At 43.7% G+C, this 14,836-nt stretch overlaps 1 protein-coding gene across 1 annotated transcript in view; it reads right to left on the bottom strand.

Moving 5' to 3' along the window:
• The window catches only part of NUSAP1 (nucleolar and spindle associated protein 1), a 345,737-nt gene that overhangs the window by 314,869 nt on the left and 16,032 nt on the right, over window positions 1-14,836 (bottom strand). The window contains exon 2 of the mRNA XM_078659621.1: window positions 8,511-8,576. Within this exon, the coding sequence (XP_078515747.1) occupies window positions 8,511-8,576 (66 nt within the window). The remainder of the gene's footprint in view (window positions 1-8,510; window positions 8,577-14,836) is intronic.

Genomic DNA, 14,836 nt, shown 5'->3' with positions numbered 1-14,836 from the left:
TTCACCCGGTCCCCCATCTCGGGACCGGGACTTTAAGGGAAACAGTATCCAGGGCTCCTTCCTGGTCACGGGAGTCCCGGGGCCGCAATGCTCACGCCACTTCCTGCTGCCGGCTCCTCTTCCTGGTTGCACGTCAGGTCCCGGTCCAGCAGCCAATCAGAGCGCGGCCCGGGAAAGACGTCACAGAGGTGTCCCGCAGTACCGCCCCCGGCCTGCCTGTAACGAGGATGTTTTGCGGTATTTATTTATTTATTTAATTTTGCATTTTTATATAGCGCAGACTTTACCCGAAGGCGGTATTTATTTATGCATTTTTATATAGCGCGGACTTTACCCGAAGGCGTCGGAGGCTTCACAACAGGAACACACAACATGGCTTTACCCTTGCTCCCACAGCAAAAGTTCTCAAACTCCTGCAATGAGCCATCTCCATTCACCCGATATGTGGGAGATAGCGAGTGTCGCTTCAAGCATGTCACAGAGAAGATAGTGCACATATACATAGTTCCTATTCCTTTGGCTCAGGTACCCTCGCCTTATGCTAACTCTCATTCGTTATTCCGGTGCTCCTCTCTAGGGGTTGAGGGCACACAGAGTCCCCGCCCTACCTAAGCAACACAATTGGGGGCCAACTCAGATAGGCCATGTTTTACTAAATGGCTTTGGTTTGGAATACACACTGAATATCATTGAGCATTACAAACACCCTGACAGGTAGTCGAATGATGCCCAAACTGAAATTCAAGCTCCAATTCAGTAATTTGAAGAACTACACTGAACTGGACCAAAACAGACTTTTGGTGCTTTCTGGACTGCAGGTGCATTCTGCATGTTTACCCAGACTTTGTCTCAACCTTAAGCTCCTCATGTGACCCTGCTGATGACTGCTGGAAGTACTGCCTGAGAGGAGAACCCCCCCCCCCGCACCCTGCCCTGCAAGCCAACTAAACAAACAAAGGCAACATGAGCCACAGAGAGAGCTGGAAGGCTTCCAGAGACGCTCAAGAACAGTAAAAATAATAAAATCCAGGTGAGCTTGCACATAGAATGGGAGTCTCTGTAGGCGCGCTCAAAATCCAGCTTCGTAGAGATCTTTTGTTTAAGTAGGGTACCCTCTTTCTTCATCAACCCCATGATTCACTAGCCTCCGTCAAGCGCAAGCAAAGATCGCTACCAGCCTTGGTCCTGAAAATGCACCCTTCGAGCCATCATTAAAAGACTGCATGACCCTGCGTTCCTGTGCAAATATCAAGCAGCCACCACCTCCACCACTTACCTAGATCCCATGAAGTCCGAGAACTAGTCCCACTATGTGAACTCTAGGTCTAGCTTGGTCAGTATTACAAAATGTTGTTTGAGCTGGAGCCACTCCAAAAACACACCAGATTCCAGAAACCAGGATTGTTGACTCGATGTGATTAGCACCTTCAGGGGCAGAGCTACACAATCCTAGTGTCTCTAACAGGAAGGCAGCCAGGTTCACAACACATATTGCATTGCAAATGCTATAGGTGTCACATTTGTGAAAGTTAAAACTATTGGCATTGTAAATGACAAAGCTATTACTTTAGCTATTACTATAGCTATTTTCACAACCAACACATAAATAAAAAAAATGTAATTCGCAATACCAATGGCTCAAACTTTCCTAATGCGAGACCTATTGCATTGCAAATGCTTGTTATTCCTTGCAGTGTGTCATCGATATGTTTTCCAAATAACATGTCCCCATCAAAGGGAAAGTCCAGAATCTTATTCTGAACTTCTGGTCGGAAGTAAGTAGCTCGTAGCCAACCCTGCCGTCTAAGAACAGCCGCGCTACCCAGAGCACGGAAAGAAGTGGTTGCGATGTCCATCGCACAGTCAATCATTTCTGAAGAAGAACGTTGCCCCTCTTCCAGAAGTTTTTGTGCGTCAGCCTTAGGGTCATCCGCCAGTAGGTTTACATAGGCTGCAATATCACTCCACATCTGACGGTCGTACCTTGCTAGAATCGCCAGGGCATTGGACGCCCGGACCAGCAAGCTAGCCATTGATGAAAAACGCTTCCCAGCGTTGTCTAGCCTTCTACCCTCCTTGTCTGGTGGAGTTGTGAGGGTGGCCGAAGGATTTCGAGAATCCACCTTTCTAGGTGAAGTCATATCCGGAGTTATCCTCCTTTTCCTGGTGCTTTCCCTTGCACCTGCCGTCGACGGCGTCATAAATGAGTCCACCAAATCCCTAGGCTGTACTGCCATCGTCGACGGGGCTGTCGACGAGATTATCGTCACCGTGGACGGGACCGTCACCGTCGACGGGCTCGTCATCGTCGACGGGACTGTCGTCGTCGACGAGATTGCCATCGTCGACGGGATTGTCGTCGACGGAATCGTCTTAGTCGACGAGGTGGTAACCGTCGACTTAGTTAACGTCGTCGACCCAGTCTTCGTCAATGGCATCGTCGTTGAAGTCCTCGTCGACGCCTTCGTCGTCGACGTCTTCGTCGTCGCTGGATGACTCGTCGACGGATGAGGAGACAAAGTCACTGAAGAGGTCTTAGAGCCTTCTTTAACCACTGTGGAGACTTCTACAGTTGGCTTCTTGAAGGACTTAGAAACTTTCTCCTGATGTGCAGACCCGGCCGAGCCCTCATCAAGTTTTGCCTTCTGCACCTGAGGTGCTTGCCTTTCCCTCTCCTTTACACTTCCGTGAGGAGATTCGCCAGGCTCGGGCTTGCCAGACCTATCAGAGGTCCCACGCACAGCCTTTGAGGGGGGGTTCAGATGATACCTCCACAGATGATCTACCCCTCTTTAGAGACGTTTTAGAAGACGTTGACCTGGCATCCTCCTCATCACTTGATACCACTACATCTTTCTTTCCCAACTTCCTGAGCCAAATAAGTAATCTTCCTTCACGATCACGAAGGGTCTTAACAGACATCATCCTGCATATCTTACAATCTTCTGCTTTATGATCAGGGTATAAACAATATATACAGTCCTTGTGTTTATCCTCAATATAAAGTCGTTTTTTGCCACAAGTGGCACAAGGCTTGAATAGGCTCTTCTTTTCCTTATCAGCCATTGTTAAATTTGAACAAATTTTGTCAGAAAATAGTCTAAATAATACCTCAAAGTAGAAGTTAGAGCAGAGCTCTAAGGAGACTCCCTGTCACCAACCATGCGGTAGAAAATCTGACGTTCTGAGCTTTCTCAGGAAGGTTCCACAGGGTGAGGCTTATCTGATTGGTTGATAAGGTGAGTTTGGGTCTTTTTACATAAGGACACCTATAGGCTACAAAATATAATGAGGCCTAGGCCTATTTTTTACTTTTTTGTACCTACTAGGGTGTATTTACCTATATATATATATATATATATATATATATATATATATATATATATATATATATATATGATTACCGAGGCTCCCATTCCGACAACGGGGAATGATACAAGCAATGGGAATCTATGACAGTTCCTATACTGGAGTAATACAGGGTAGTGTGGCTGGTGTGGATTCAAGCATATTTTCTTAGTCAGAATGCATGGAGACCATCAAAGTATGGGGCAAATAAACGTATTATTTGTTACAGAAAACTCCGGCACTCCCAGCCAACTACCACTGGGTTTCCACTGTTCTCTTAAATGAGCTGCTTGCTCTTGTGTGTGTGGGGTGCCTAACGCATGTTACTGGAAAGTAATGAAATTATAGCAACTTGAAGACCATATTTCACTTCACAGTCTAACAAATGGCCTGTACCGGTTGTAGATGATAGTCTTAGCCACATTACTGGGGTATCATGTATATTGGGAAAAGTATGGAAACATTAAGGCATAGGACTTTATGCAAAACTGTGGGGGGAAATCTGTGATTTCAACCAAAGTTTGTCAGAAGAAAACATAGCAGGATTTATACAATTCACACCAACTCAGACTCCGCCAGATGTTTAGTTTTCAGACACGACTAAGTTTTGTTGATTTCCCTGGTTGCCGGCTGAGCCTAGGCTCAAACACCACCCACACCTCATTGCCAGAACAAGCCTATTAGCAAGGTAAACGTTTGACTTATTCATGTAGCATTTTGGGCCCTTTTTCTGTCGTGGGTGCTAGACCCAGCCACACAAAGGGGTACTGTTTTGTTTTTTTTTAATCAAAAGTCTGAACACAGAAGAGTAGAACATTTATTATATTCAATTGCACTTTAGTCTGCCAAATGGTAGCTAGTGTGCAAGAGAGCACATTTTGCAGAATGTCCTCCGGATCTTGAAAGTCGCAACTATGTGGAATCAAAAGCTGCCACATCAGATCTTTAAAAAAAGCTTTAAATCGACTAACTCAAATCGTATCATTTGTACAAGATCGTCAGACCCTTACGACCCGAAAGCATGCTTATCTTACACAAAAAAGTTATAATGCCCTCAGCTAATGTGCACATTTTTCATTCAAGCACCAACACTAAGATTTGTCATAACACGTGCAATAGCAATGCTGGCGGTTTAAATTAACAATGTATTATTAGTAATTTACTCACAAAATGCTGTTAATTGTGGATGTCTAAAGTCACTGGTCCAAATTTTTTTTAATAAGTAAGCATTTTTTTTAAGTGATATAATCTTATAACAATATTTTTTTTTTAAATAATAAAATTACATTTTTAATGACACGCTGTGGAACTATGCTTAATTGTGCTGTTTTATATGTTTTATCAATTTTCAATGGCATTAATTAGTCACGTAAAATTAAATAAACTTGACATACATGAGTATTCAGAGCTGTACAAATATCCACGGTTCATAAACTCAGTAATCTGGACACATTTAAAAACTGCTCCCGTTTCCTCCATACCGGTTTTTCATTAATTTGATTTTACCATGTCAACTGAAGCATGGTTGAAATACACAAATAAATATATCATGCACTTCACTTGTTGGCTCTGGATACTGAGCGTTTTTAGATCACCAACAAACATTATGGGGCCGATTACAATCTCGTTAGGAAGGCCTCCAGACGGGATCCGGATGGAGCAAATCCGATTCGGAGCCTATATTTCTGACCAAACCTTCCCCCGTTCCAAACGACCAAGTACGATGCGAAGATCTTGTACGCGTCGACCGAATTGTTTCCGAACCCGATCCCGTCAGTCTGACTCGTTCGCAGCCAAATCGTGCAGCGCAATGGAGCCAGCTTCTGAACGAGCGAGTACGATGCATGATTTGGACAGCCGTATCGACTTGGTCTCGGCAAGACGAAACAGCTGTGAGAATAGGTCTTCGGGGGACTGTAGTAAGCCCCGTTTCAACCGGGGCCCTCCGAATCAGTCTGTGGGGGTACCCCCTTTCCATGCATGCACACTGTGGCGGGCGCCATGTGGTGCCCCCACACAGTTTACGCTTTTCCCCACCTACCCCTTTTTGCTATGGAAGCCTGTGTACGAGTTCAGCATACAGGCTCCCATAGAGTTCAATGGGAGTCCGAGCGAACTAAGTTCGTCACTATACGGGTGCATCGGAATCGGTCACTCTTACTCGCGGAACACAATTCGCTAGGAAAGCCCTCCGGATCAGCTTCATACAGAGGGCTTTTTCTAGCTAGATCATAATCTGCCTCTTTATATCCCAGCAACCAGAAAAGGTTGCCAGATGTGATGGTAAATTGTTTTGTAAATTTGACACAGAGGTAAAAAAATTAAAAATTACATATGAAAACGGTCCTCAATTTCTATTTTTTCATTTTTTCAATATGATAATTTAGTAAGTCTGCCAAAGATGGGGTGTCACTAGTAAAATGACTAGTAACATTATCAAAGCTGTAGAAAACAGTAACAGAAATGCCATCCCTGGACACCCCATCTATGACGCACTTGTCAAATCCACAGTTAAATTAGTATTTATGAAGATTTGCCAGTGAATGTCTGTTGGGCCCGTCTGCTTCTGAGAGTCCCCTCACCACTATAATTTCTTTTGTTCCCCTGTACCTCCCAAAATTTGTCGCTTTTTATTTGTCTACCAGGACCTTTTTGTGTGTTGTTTCATGGGGCTAGGTGTTCCTTGACACCCAGTTGCTCACAAGGTTTCTGGCACCTATGTACAAGGCGCCTGGCGAAACCTGTGGCCATTAAAACTGAGGTTGGCAACCTGTGTGTGTTTAACCTTAAAATGGTGGACACATATTTTCCTCATGAGAGTGACTCCCATTGGAGCCTCCTTGAACCCTGACCTTCTGAGGTTTTGGCGCCCTTTTTGGTTGGCGCGCTTTCCTGACAGGAATTCTTAAGATTTCTTCAGGTACACAAAATGGCCGCTCCAGAGCCCCAGTACGGTGGCTGTGAGTGACCATAAGACACCTCAGAATGTGGCAACCCATTGACACAGCCAGGGAAGGTTCTAGAACCTTCTGGCTGGTGCCAGTACCTCAGGGCTCTGGCTATATAAAGCCCAGACCCTGGTGGCCATTTTATTGAAGAGAGAGGGGAGTTGATTAGACTACTACACCTAGATGCTGATAGCTGCTGAAGAGGTGTGACCCCCTATTCCTGACTTGACACCAGAGAAGACACCTGCCCTGCTTACCCTTGAGGTGGCTGAGAGTACAGCCAGTAGTGTGGCAAGGGTTAATATTGTGGATACTGACTGGCGTTCCAGTCAGGCGTAATTTTGAACCCTTGCGCCTACAGCGCCTGCCCAGCTAGCACCTCTGTGCCCCAGAAGACTGTGGCCGAGTTTGTGTGCCTCCCTGCCCCCCCCCCCTGGTGGCGTCAGACTGAGGAAGAAGTCGGGTCGCGAGGCGTGTGCCCGATCGCCGCGACCGTGACCTCATCCTGTGCCCCCTTCACGTGTAGCGCCAAGCGCGGGGGACTCGGACGTCTCCGAGCCCCACCGGCGTTGCGCGCTTCCTGGTTGGTGCCCAAAGTGAGAAGGTGAGGTGGTGCGCCGGGGAGGGGAGAGGCCGGCCTTTACTGGGCGGGATCTGTGTCCCTGCCCTTTCCGAGACCCGGGAAATTGTTGCCGTGGGCGGGACCAGCCCCCGTGTGAGGAAGTTGGAGGGAGGTCCCGGGAGCCCGTGAGTTCCCTGATGCTGGCGTAGGAGAATACTGTGCCCGACTGAATCCCTAATCGATCCAGCCGTTGTGAGGAAATCTGATTCCCCTGTTGGTGCGCCGCGGTAAAGTGGAACTGTGCCCGACATCGAGTTAAGTGAGCGCTGAAAGCAAGAACCCCTGTGTGCGGCCGTTCGTCCGTTCAGAGACGTCGAACTGAGTAGCACTGCAGGCTCGAGTGAACCCCCACCGGCAGCGGACATCCTTCCCCGGTGGCCGCGTTAGGCCGAATGAAGTGCTTACTGGGTTTCCTTGTCTTTCCAGTCATACGCGCATAGTTCCCGAGTGAACTAAAAGGAGTCCCCGCTCACCGTGTGACCGCAGGCAGTCCTCATAACTCCACAAGTACTGTAAACAACCGTTTACTAAAAGTGTGTTACTTACCAGAGTTAACTGCATGACTTTCTCTAATTGGTGGCAGCGTTATTAAAATGGAAATGTGGCTTTGAAGACTGAATGAACTAGAAAGTAATGCGCTATGTAAAAGTGGTATTTAAATGTAATGGTGACAGTTGAGCCTGCTATTTAATCTATTTATTGAACAGAGCTATTCTCAATATTTATGCAATACCAGTATTCCTGAATTCCTATGTATTGTATTTATTCCCTGTATTTATTCTTAACCTGAATCCCAGAGTTTTGTGAAAAGTGAAATGTAACTGTGCTTTCCAATTGATCCCTATTCACAAGCAGAGAACTTTTACATAAAGGAATCGTATTTTTCTACAGCAGTGGTGTGGTGTCCTTTTTAGTGTGACTGTGCAGGGGGTTATTATTGGGTCAGAGCCGGCTTAGCACTACAGCCTTCACTGCCTTGACACTTGAGCCAAGCTACCCCCCTTTGTGCTGGGCTTGCCCATCGCAGGTCCAACAAAGTCAGAATAGCATTTTTTACTGAATTGATTTAGTTTGGTGCCTGGGTTTGGAATTCTGCCTCTATATTAATGAGAGCAAAGTGTACAACGCAATGGTTTTGGGAGGCTTTTGACATATCATCACAAATAATGCATACCTAAGTTCCCTGAGTAAGCTGAATCGTGCCCTACATTACTTCAACATTGCCACCATGTGTAGATGCATGCCTTGCTGCTTCTTGTTCCAGAAATCCATTAGCAATCTACTTTGAAATTTGGTCATACTAGTTTATCTTCGGATGCAAGACCAATGCTAGTCCCTTCCCATAACTTTGACCTCCAGTGCAGTTTCCTCTATTCTAGACCACCTGTCAGATTTTAAAAATTCTTTAAATGTGAACATTAAATATATATCATGGGGTCATAGGCACAATGAATTACCAAACGTGCTAAACCAAAGAGACTATTACTTTTACATTGCAGTGCCCCAACAACTAGTATCTCATCTCTACCAAGTTGGTTTTCGGTACAACAATAAATACAACATAGTTAGTAAGACAACAGTAAAGCTCTTACCTGCTCATGTTCTCCCTTTGGTTCATGTAAAAAATGTTGTTTTAGAGACTTCAGTAGTTTATCAGCCTGTAGAAGTAAGAGGAGAAACAAAACATGGTGTTCATAGGGATGTTGTGCATAGGTCTTATAGTGTGCTGCTTTAAACATGGTGGCAAACCCTTTGAGATCCTAGCCATTTAAGTAAACAATATAGAGGAAAAATTCAGTGGTAATGTAAAAATGCTCCTAAATGTACCTTGTAGCAAACAAAACAATACAGCAAGCATACACGAATGGCAACTTTCCATCTTAGTGCACCAGAGATTAAAGTGATACACTAACAGAGAAAACAGATTGGTCATCTCCACAGCTCTTATCTACAATGCAATCTCAGACACAGTCTTACGCCATTTTAATTATGAGCTCAGTTTGTCTCCATGATCACAAGCCAGATTATTTGTCACATACAAAGAATGCTATATTGTTTTTTTGATTTATTAAGTCTTATAGCACACATCCTGAAGGGCATCTCATCAATGTATTGGAGCATATGGGCTAGAATGGAGTGATCTAAGAGTCCCAGTTTGTACAGTCAGAAAGTGATTTGAAAATAAATTCGTGCCAGTTTTTGAAAACACCTTACCCACAGTTCACAATGCTTTAGTGACAACGTACTTTTCTTTTTTACTTGAGGTCGTTTAATACATAAAGACCAACATACATTACCATTTCATTTGTGTCCCTTGTCTGCCCAACTGTAGAGAGCTGTGCATCCGGCCTCTGTCATACTGGAATGCAGAGGATGCAAGTTTGTGTGAGGAGAGTCCCTTCGGAGTTGATGGAGGCTTAGCATGGGCACCATCCTGCTCTCAGCGGGCTATTTTGAATGTTCATAATTATAGCAATAAATAAAACTTAACCCATGTACCTAAAATGTCTGCATGTTGCACATCTCCAGAGATTATGTTTTGTTCCATCTAAAGCATAGTTTGTTGAGTGACAGATCTCCCCAACCTTGGTAAGTGCAACAGAATTAAGGATTGCAGTAAAGTAGCAGTCAGGTTAAAGAAGCACGTCTTTGCAGTTTGACCCCGCACATAAAGATAAACCCATGCCCAATAAAACGCATCACCTCATTTTATGTAAGTTTGGAAAAGCCACTAATTAAGGAGGAAAAAGTAACTTGCCTGTAATCCTAGTTCTCTGTTAAGTCTGTTCTCTGAATGCATAAAAAATAGAATAAAAAGCAGAATAACTCCGCTCAAGTGTCGGGACCACGGAACATCATTTTGGTAAATATTTCTACATAGAAAAAAACGTGCCCAAGAGGCAAGATTTTCTACCTTTTCAAAATTTCGTTTTTTAAAAGACAAATCTTATTAACCTCAGTAAAGTTTGGTGTATTTGTTTGAATGTTGCGCAAGGAAGCCAACCATACCAAGAATCAGTTCTGTAGTCAGTCAGTGCCCAAATGTGTGCATCAATCTACAGGTTGCCACATTGAATCCTAACATTGCACATTACAGCAGCAACTGCTGCTTTTCCACTAGTAGACTGTTTTAGGATTAACCCAGAAGGAGTCAGTTAGCTTTTTGGTAACATGGAATTATATAGGAGAATTTCCACTTAGCAATGGCCTGCTTAGATGAAGCCACCCCAGTACTGAAAGCTCCATAATTTAAAGTAGTCATTTTGCATTTCTAACAGCTTTAGTTTTGTTCAGGTGTCATTTTAGGGCCCTACCTTCTAGATAGAGTATGGATTGATCTTTCTACCAGAGATGTATGCTGCAGCAAGAAAATTAAGTGAGGCGGTCTGATTGATATAAAAATATGAGATCACATTGGACAAAAAAGGAGGATGAGTTCACAATGAAAATGATGCCTTTTCCCCTAATAGTATCCCAGCAAAAGAGAATTACAATTCATATCCCCAGCTGGGTTAGTGAACATTAAGAAACATGTCTTCAACATCAGTGAATACCTGTTGAGATTCCATGAGGATTGGAAAGCTGCAAACCTAATTGGGTGGACAGGAATCAGTTACAGAGACTGTTTGACATCAAGTAAAATGAAGGATCACTTGACAGAAGGTAGGTTATCCCGATATACACCAACTGATGCTGCTGCTCTGTCTGCGGCTGAAGTTGGGCTGTTGAATCCGGTGATCAAAACAAATTGTATGAAAATTTTAAATGGTTAGCAACAAAGGATATTCCCCAGTTGATTATTTAGAAAGATTAAAGGAGAGGTACTCCGATATGGCCACCAATGTACAGCAACATTAAGCAGCTATGGAGGCTGCCTTTGTAGAGAGTTAGTTGCTGAAAGTCACTGGGTGGCAAACGAAAGGTATAGCGGAGTTTTTTACTCCTGATAAACATTGTGTGGTAGCATAAGAAATACGCAAACCAATGTCTTTACAAATGAAATCACTTCAAAAGATGGTCAAAGGGATGGCAAAGGATGTGGTGGACAGAGGGATGGTAAAGGGGCCCAGTTAGCGGTACAGAGACCTGAGCAACATTTCCAGCCCCAACAAAATGACTTGTTGCTCTCTACTAATGAAGGAATTAATCCTGAAACACGTGTCATGCTATACAACTAAGACTGCACCAACAACAGCTAAAAATTAAAGATTACTACTGATGTAAGTGTTATCTTGCACTGCATTTGCCATGAAGCATTGGGGCGAATTGACAGCTGGGATGTGAAGCAGTGTGCTCCCACCCTCCTCCTGTATGAAAAGACTGGGGGATGTAACCCTTGAGGAAGTCTCATGCTTTAGCAGTTGCTAATTGGGACACCACAAACATGATTGTCCCAATTAAGTCTAACGCTGCTGCCCAGTTTGAAGTTCTTGCATTCTCCCAAATAACGCAATTTGAATACCCAGATTATCAGGACAGCCCGAGAGGCCAAACTGCGACATGAGTACCTTGATTGCAGTTCACCAAAATAGCCCTTATGTTACTTTTTATCAAGCATTTAAGTCCATCTTATGTCTTATTGTTACTGGGGCAATTCGGTCAACCTCTAAATTTCCATCCTTGTCTCTCGATGGCTGTTTCATTGAAATGGTTGACAATTCCAATGCTAACGTTCAACAGCACATTACTGATCCTGTTGCTATGGGTTACGACCTATAACTAAATCAACATGAATTTTTGAGGAGTACAACTTCACATGCAAACCTGCAAAGAAAAATGTCTAAAGAAATTATTGCCTCCTTTTTTATCTGAATAAGTGAACGATTTCAAATTATTCAGTTAAAACTATGGTTAAACCCAAGAAAATTCCTCACAAGTCAAAGCAGCAATTCAGCCAGTCATCGCAGCTCTAATAAAGCAAGGAGCCCTAGTTCCCACCTAATTAAAAGACAGGTTAGAGGATAGATACACATTTGGCATAGCGTTTCCCAAGCCCAATAAGAATATAACACCTAGCTTGACTTGGCACCCAAGCCTACTACCATTCTATCATGTGTTTTGTATATTTCTCCATCCCTACTCAAAAATAAAGACAGATCCAATTCAGTGGGGGAAGTTGGGGAATCCGCTGACACAGCAGAGGTTCCCAGAAGGGTTTATTGAATCCCTGCCAATCTTTAACTGAGTCCTCAAAAAGGACCTCAACAAACTAATGGAGCAGCATCATTTCTATTCTACCCAAAGATACTGTGGGATAAAGGAAAATGGAGGATCGTATATTTAAAGTATTACACGTGAAAACTAATGAGATTTATAAATGTGACTAACAGTAATTCCTGCAATACTTATAAGCGTTGCTTTCTTCTAAAATATTAATTTATAACAGGTCTCATTGTGAAGCTGATGATATGAGATGTATGTGTACACTAACGTTTTAACAGTTATACAAGCAGCAAGAGATTATACTCATTGGCGTACTTTTAAATGATATCTTACTTAATTTGCAGTGTATTCATTCATTAAGAAACTGCATTTGCTGTGTTTGGTAATGTGCACATATGTGTAACCCTGTGCACAATTAGGTTGACAAGATTTGCAGCCTCAAGTATAGTTTCAGTACAAAATCATGTTTAAGTCTGGCACTTGATTCATACTTAACCTTCAACGTATAATGTGTTTGCTTCCATTTTTTTGTTTCTACTTCAGGTGTGGACAAAGTTTCATTATTTAGTAAAGGAGTGTTTGTGCTTTGGTGAGATAGCGAGGTGTGTGAGACTGATTTTGGCAAGGAGAAACGTGGTAACGAGCAAGGAGGCGAGTTCCCATGGAGGAGAAGAATGGCCAAGGACGAATGAAGTAGCAACTTATCGATGGTGGGATGGTGGTCCTCGTAGCCAATTTGTGCCTGAATCGTGGAACGTTACTGGAGTGGATCACAGGATTTAACTTGAATGCACTCATATCTTATGCTGTAACATAGTCATTGAGACATCTTAGGACTTCATGAGGTGCAGACCTCTTCTTCTGCTTTGTATGGCTTCATGCTACATGACCCTTGATTAGAGTTTCTTCTACTGAAGACTGACAGCTGGCACCTGTATATTTTTTCATTCTGACTAATCCCTCTTAGTTTAGGGTTGTCCCTTTTAAGGGAGTGATAGTGTGCTCCTGCTTACTTTTGATCAACTGATACAATTTAACGTTCAATTTGTTTCCCTTATTACTTGCATCATCATAACCAAATTAGTTGTATGTGTTTTGTTATATAAAGTAAATCTCTTCAGGAGATTTGGACTCTTTCTTTTTGTCCTACATTTCTATACTGTAATGCTGAGATGGATTTTTATCAATCTATTTCAGAATTTATAATGAAACCTTACTAATACCAATGTTAGTTGTAGAATAGCTATTGGTTATCCTGTATTGAGACTTCAACTGTGATCGTTTCTCCCGCTTACCTGTCAAGCAACTAAAAAGACCTGGTTAAGTAGGGATGTTTAGGTGAGCTTGAGATTTCTCACTAGTTTCACACAAAAGCGCCACTCTTTCAATATGTGGATGACTTGGTACTCCCTTCTGCCACTCAAGAACACTGCAAATGCAGTCTCAACCCCATTGAAGCAGCTTTTCCACCTTGTTTGACGTCTGTAGCTGCCTTTCTGGTAGAAGCTTCTAAAAGCATTGTTTTAGGTTCCACTCTAATTGTAGAGCTACCCTATTCTGTAGCTGCCGTATTGCTCACTACACAAACTCGACATTTGTCTACTGCCCAATTGTCCCAATATGAGATGTTACTCTATGCTCATCACATTAATTAAATTTGTTATCCAACTCTGAATCCAAGGTCTCTGATGCCCATTACCCAAGAAGAACCACATGAATATAAGTAACTGAGCAGCTGACCAAAGCCATAATTGCTTTCTCTGACATCCCCATACTCGATAACGAACTTGTATTCTTTTGATAACTCATGTCTCAGACATGAAGTCGGAAATCTTGTTGTGGGCTTTCATGTATGCACATGGCATAAAGCAATCAAAAGCAGACATCCGATTCGGACCCTCTCTGCCCAAGGGACCCAACTAATTACTTTTTCATGTTTCTATATTTTAGTACCCCATAAAAATGTCACTGTGTTCAATTCGAAAAACATGCTGGTGGCTCATGGTTATAGGCTACAAATAGGTTTCCTCACTAAAGCGAGAAACCATTCAACTGCATCCTCCTCAATGTGCGCTTCCTACACAAGCACGCCATAGAAATCTTGGACCTCCTCAACACCCATGTGTCAGACGTAGCCTTCCTCACTGAAACCTGGACCAGCACCAACTCAGCACCTATCCTCAGGCCTGAACAACACTATGACCCTCATGGAACATCTCCACTTCTAGATTCAGCCCAACCCTAAAATGACTCTCCCCCGAACCCTCATCTACAGGCCGACAGGCCCCCGCACTCCCTTCACTGACACCATCGATGGCCTCATCGCACCCCATGCCCTCGCCTCCACAGACTACATCTTACTCGGAGACCTAAACCTCCCCCTGGATAACTACGACGACCCCAACACCACCACCCCACTAGAGACCATCGTCAACATAGGACTGAAGCAACTTGTCACCACCCCCACGCACACGGCAGGACACACACTCGACCCAGTCTTCGCAGAAGGAAACAGCGTCTTCACAGCCACACCATTGAACTTCTCTGGACAGACCACCACTGCATCCACTTCTACTTCAGAAAACCCACCATACACAAGCACGCCCACCGCCTCCCCCGTAAAAGCTGGAATAAAGTCACCGAAGACCAGCTCACCTCTGCCCTAATCAGCACCCTACCACAGACTATGCCAGACGCTAACACCGCGGCACGCAACCTCCACCACTGAATCAGGAACTGCACCGACATACTTGCC

Source organism: Lissotriton helveticus, chromosome 9, assembly GCF_964261635.1.
Source record: "Lissotriton helveticus chromosome 9, aLisHel1.1, whole genome shotgun sequence".
NCBI lineage: Eukaryota > Metazoa > Chordata > Amphibia > Caudata > Salamandridae > Lissotriton > Lissotriton helveticus.
The sequence above is the reverse complement of the archived record's forward strand: the minus strand, read 5'-3'. Positions and strand labels throughout refer to the sequence as shown.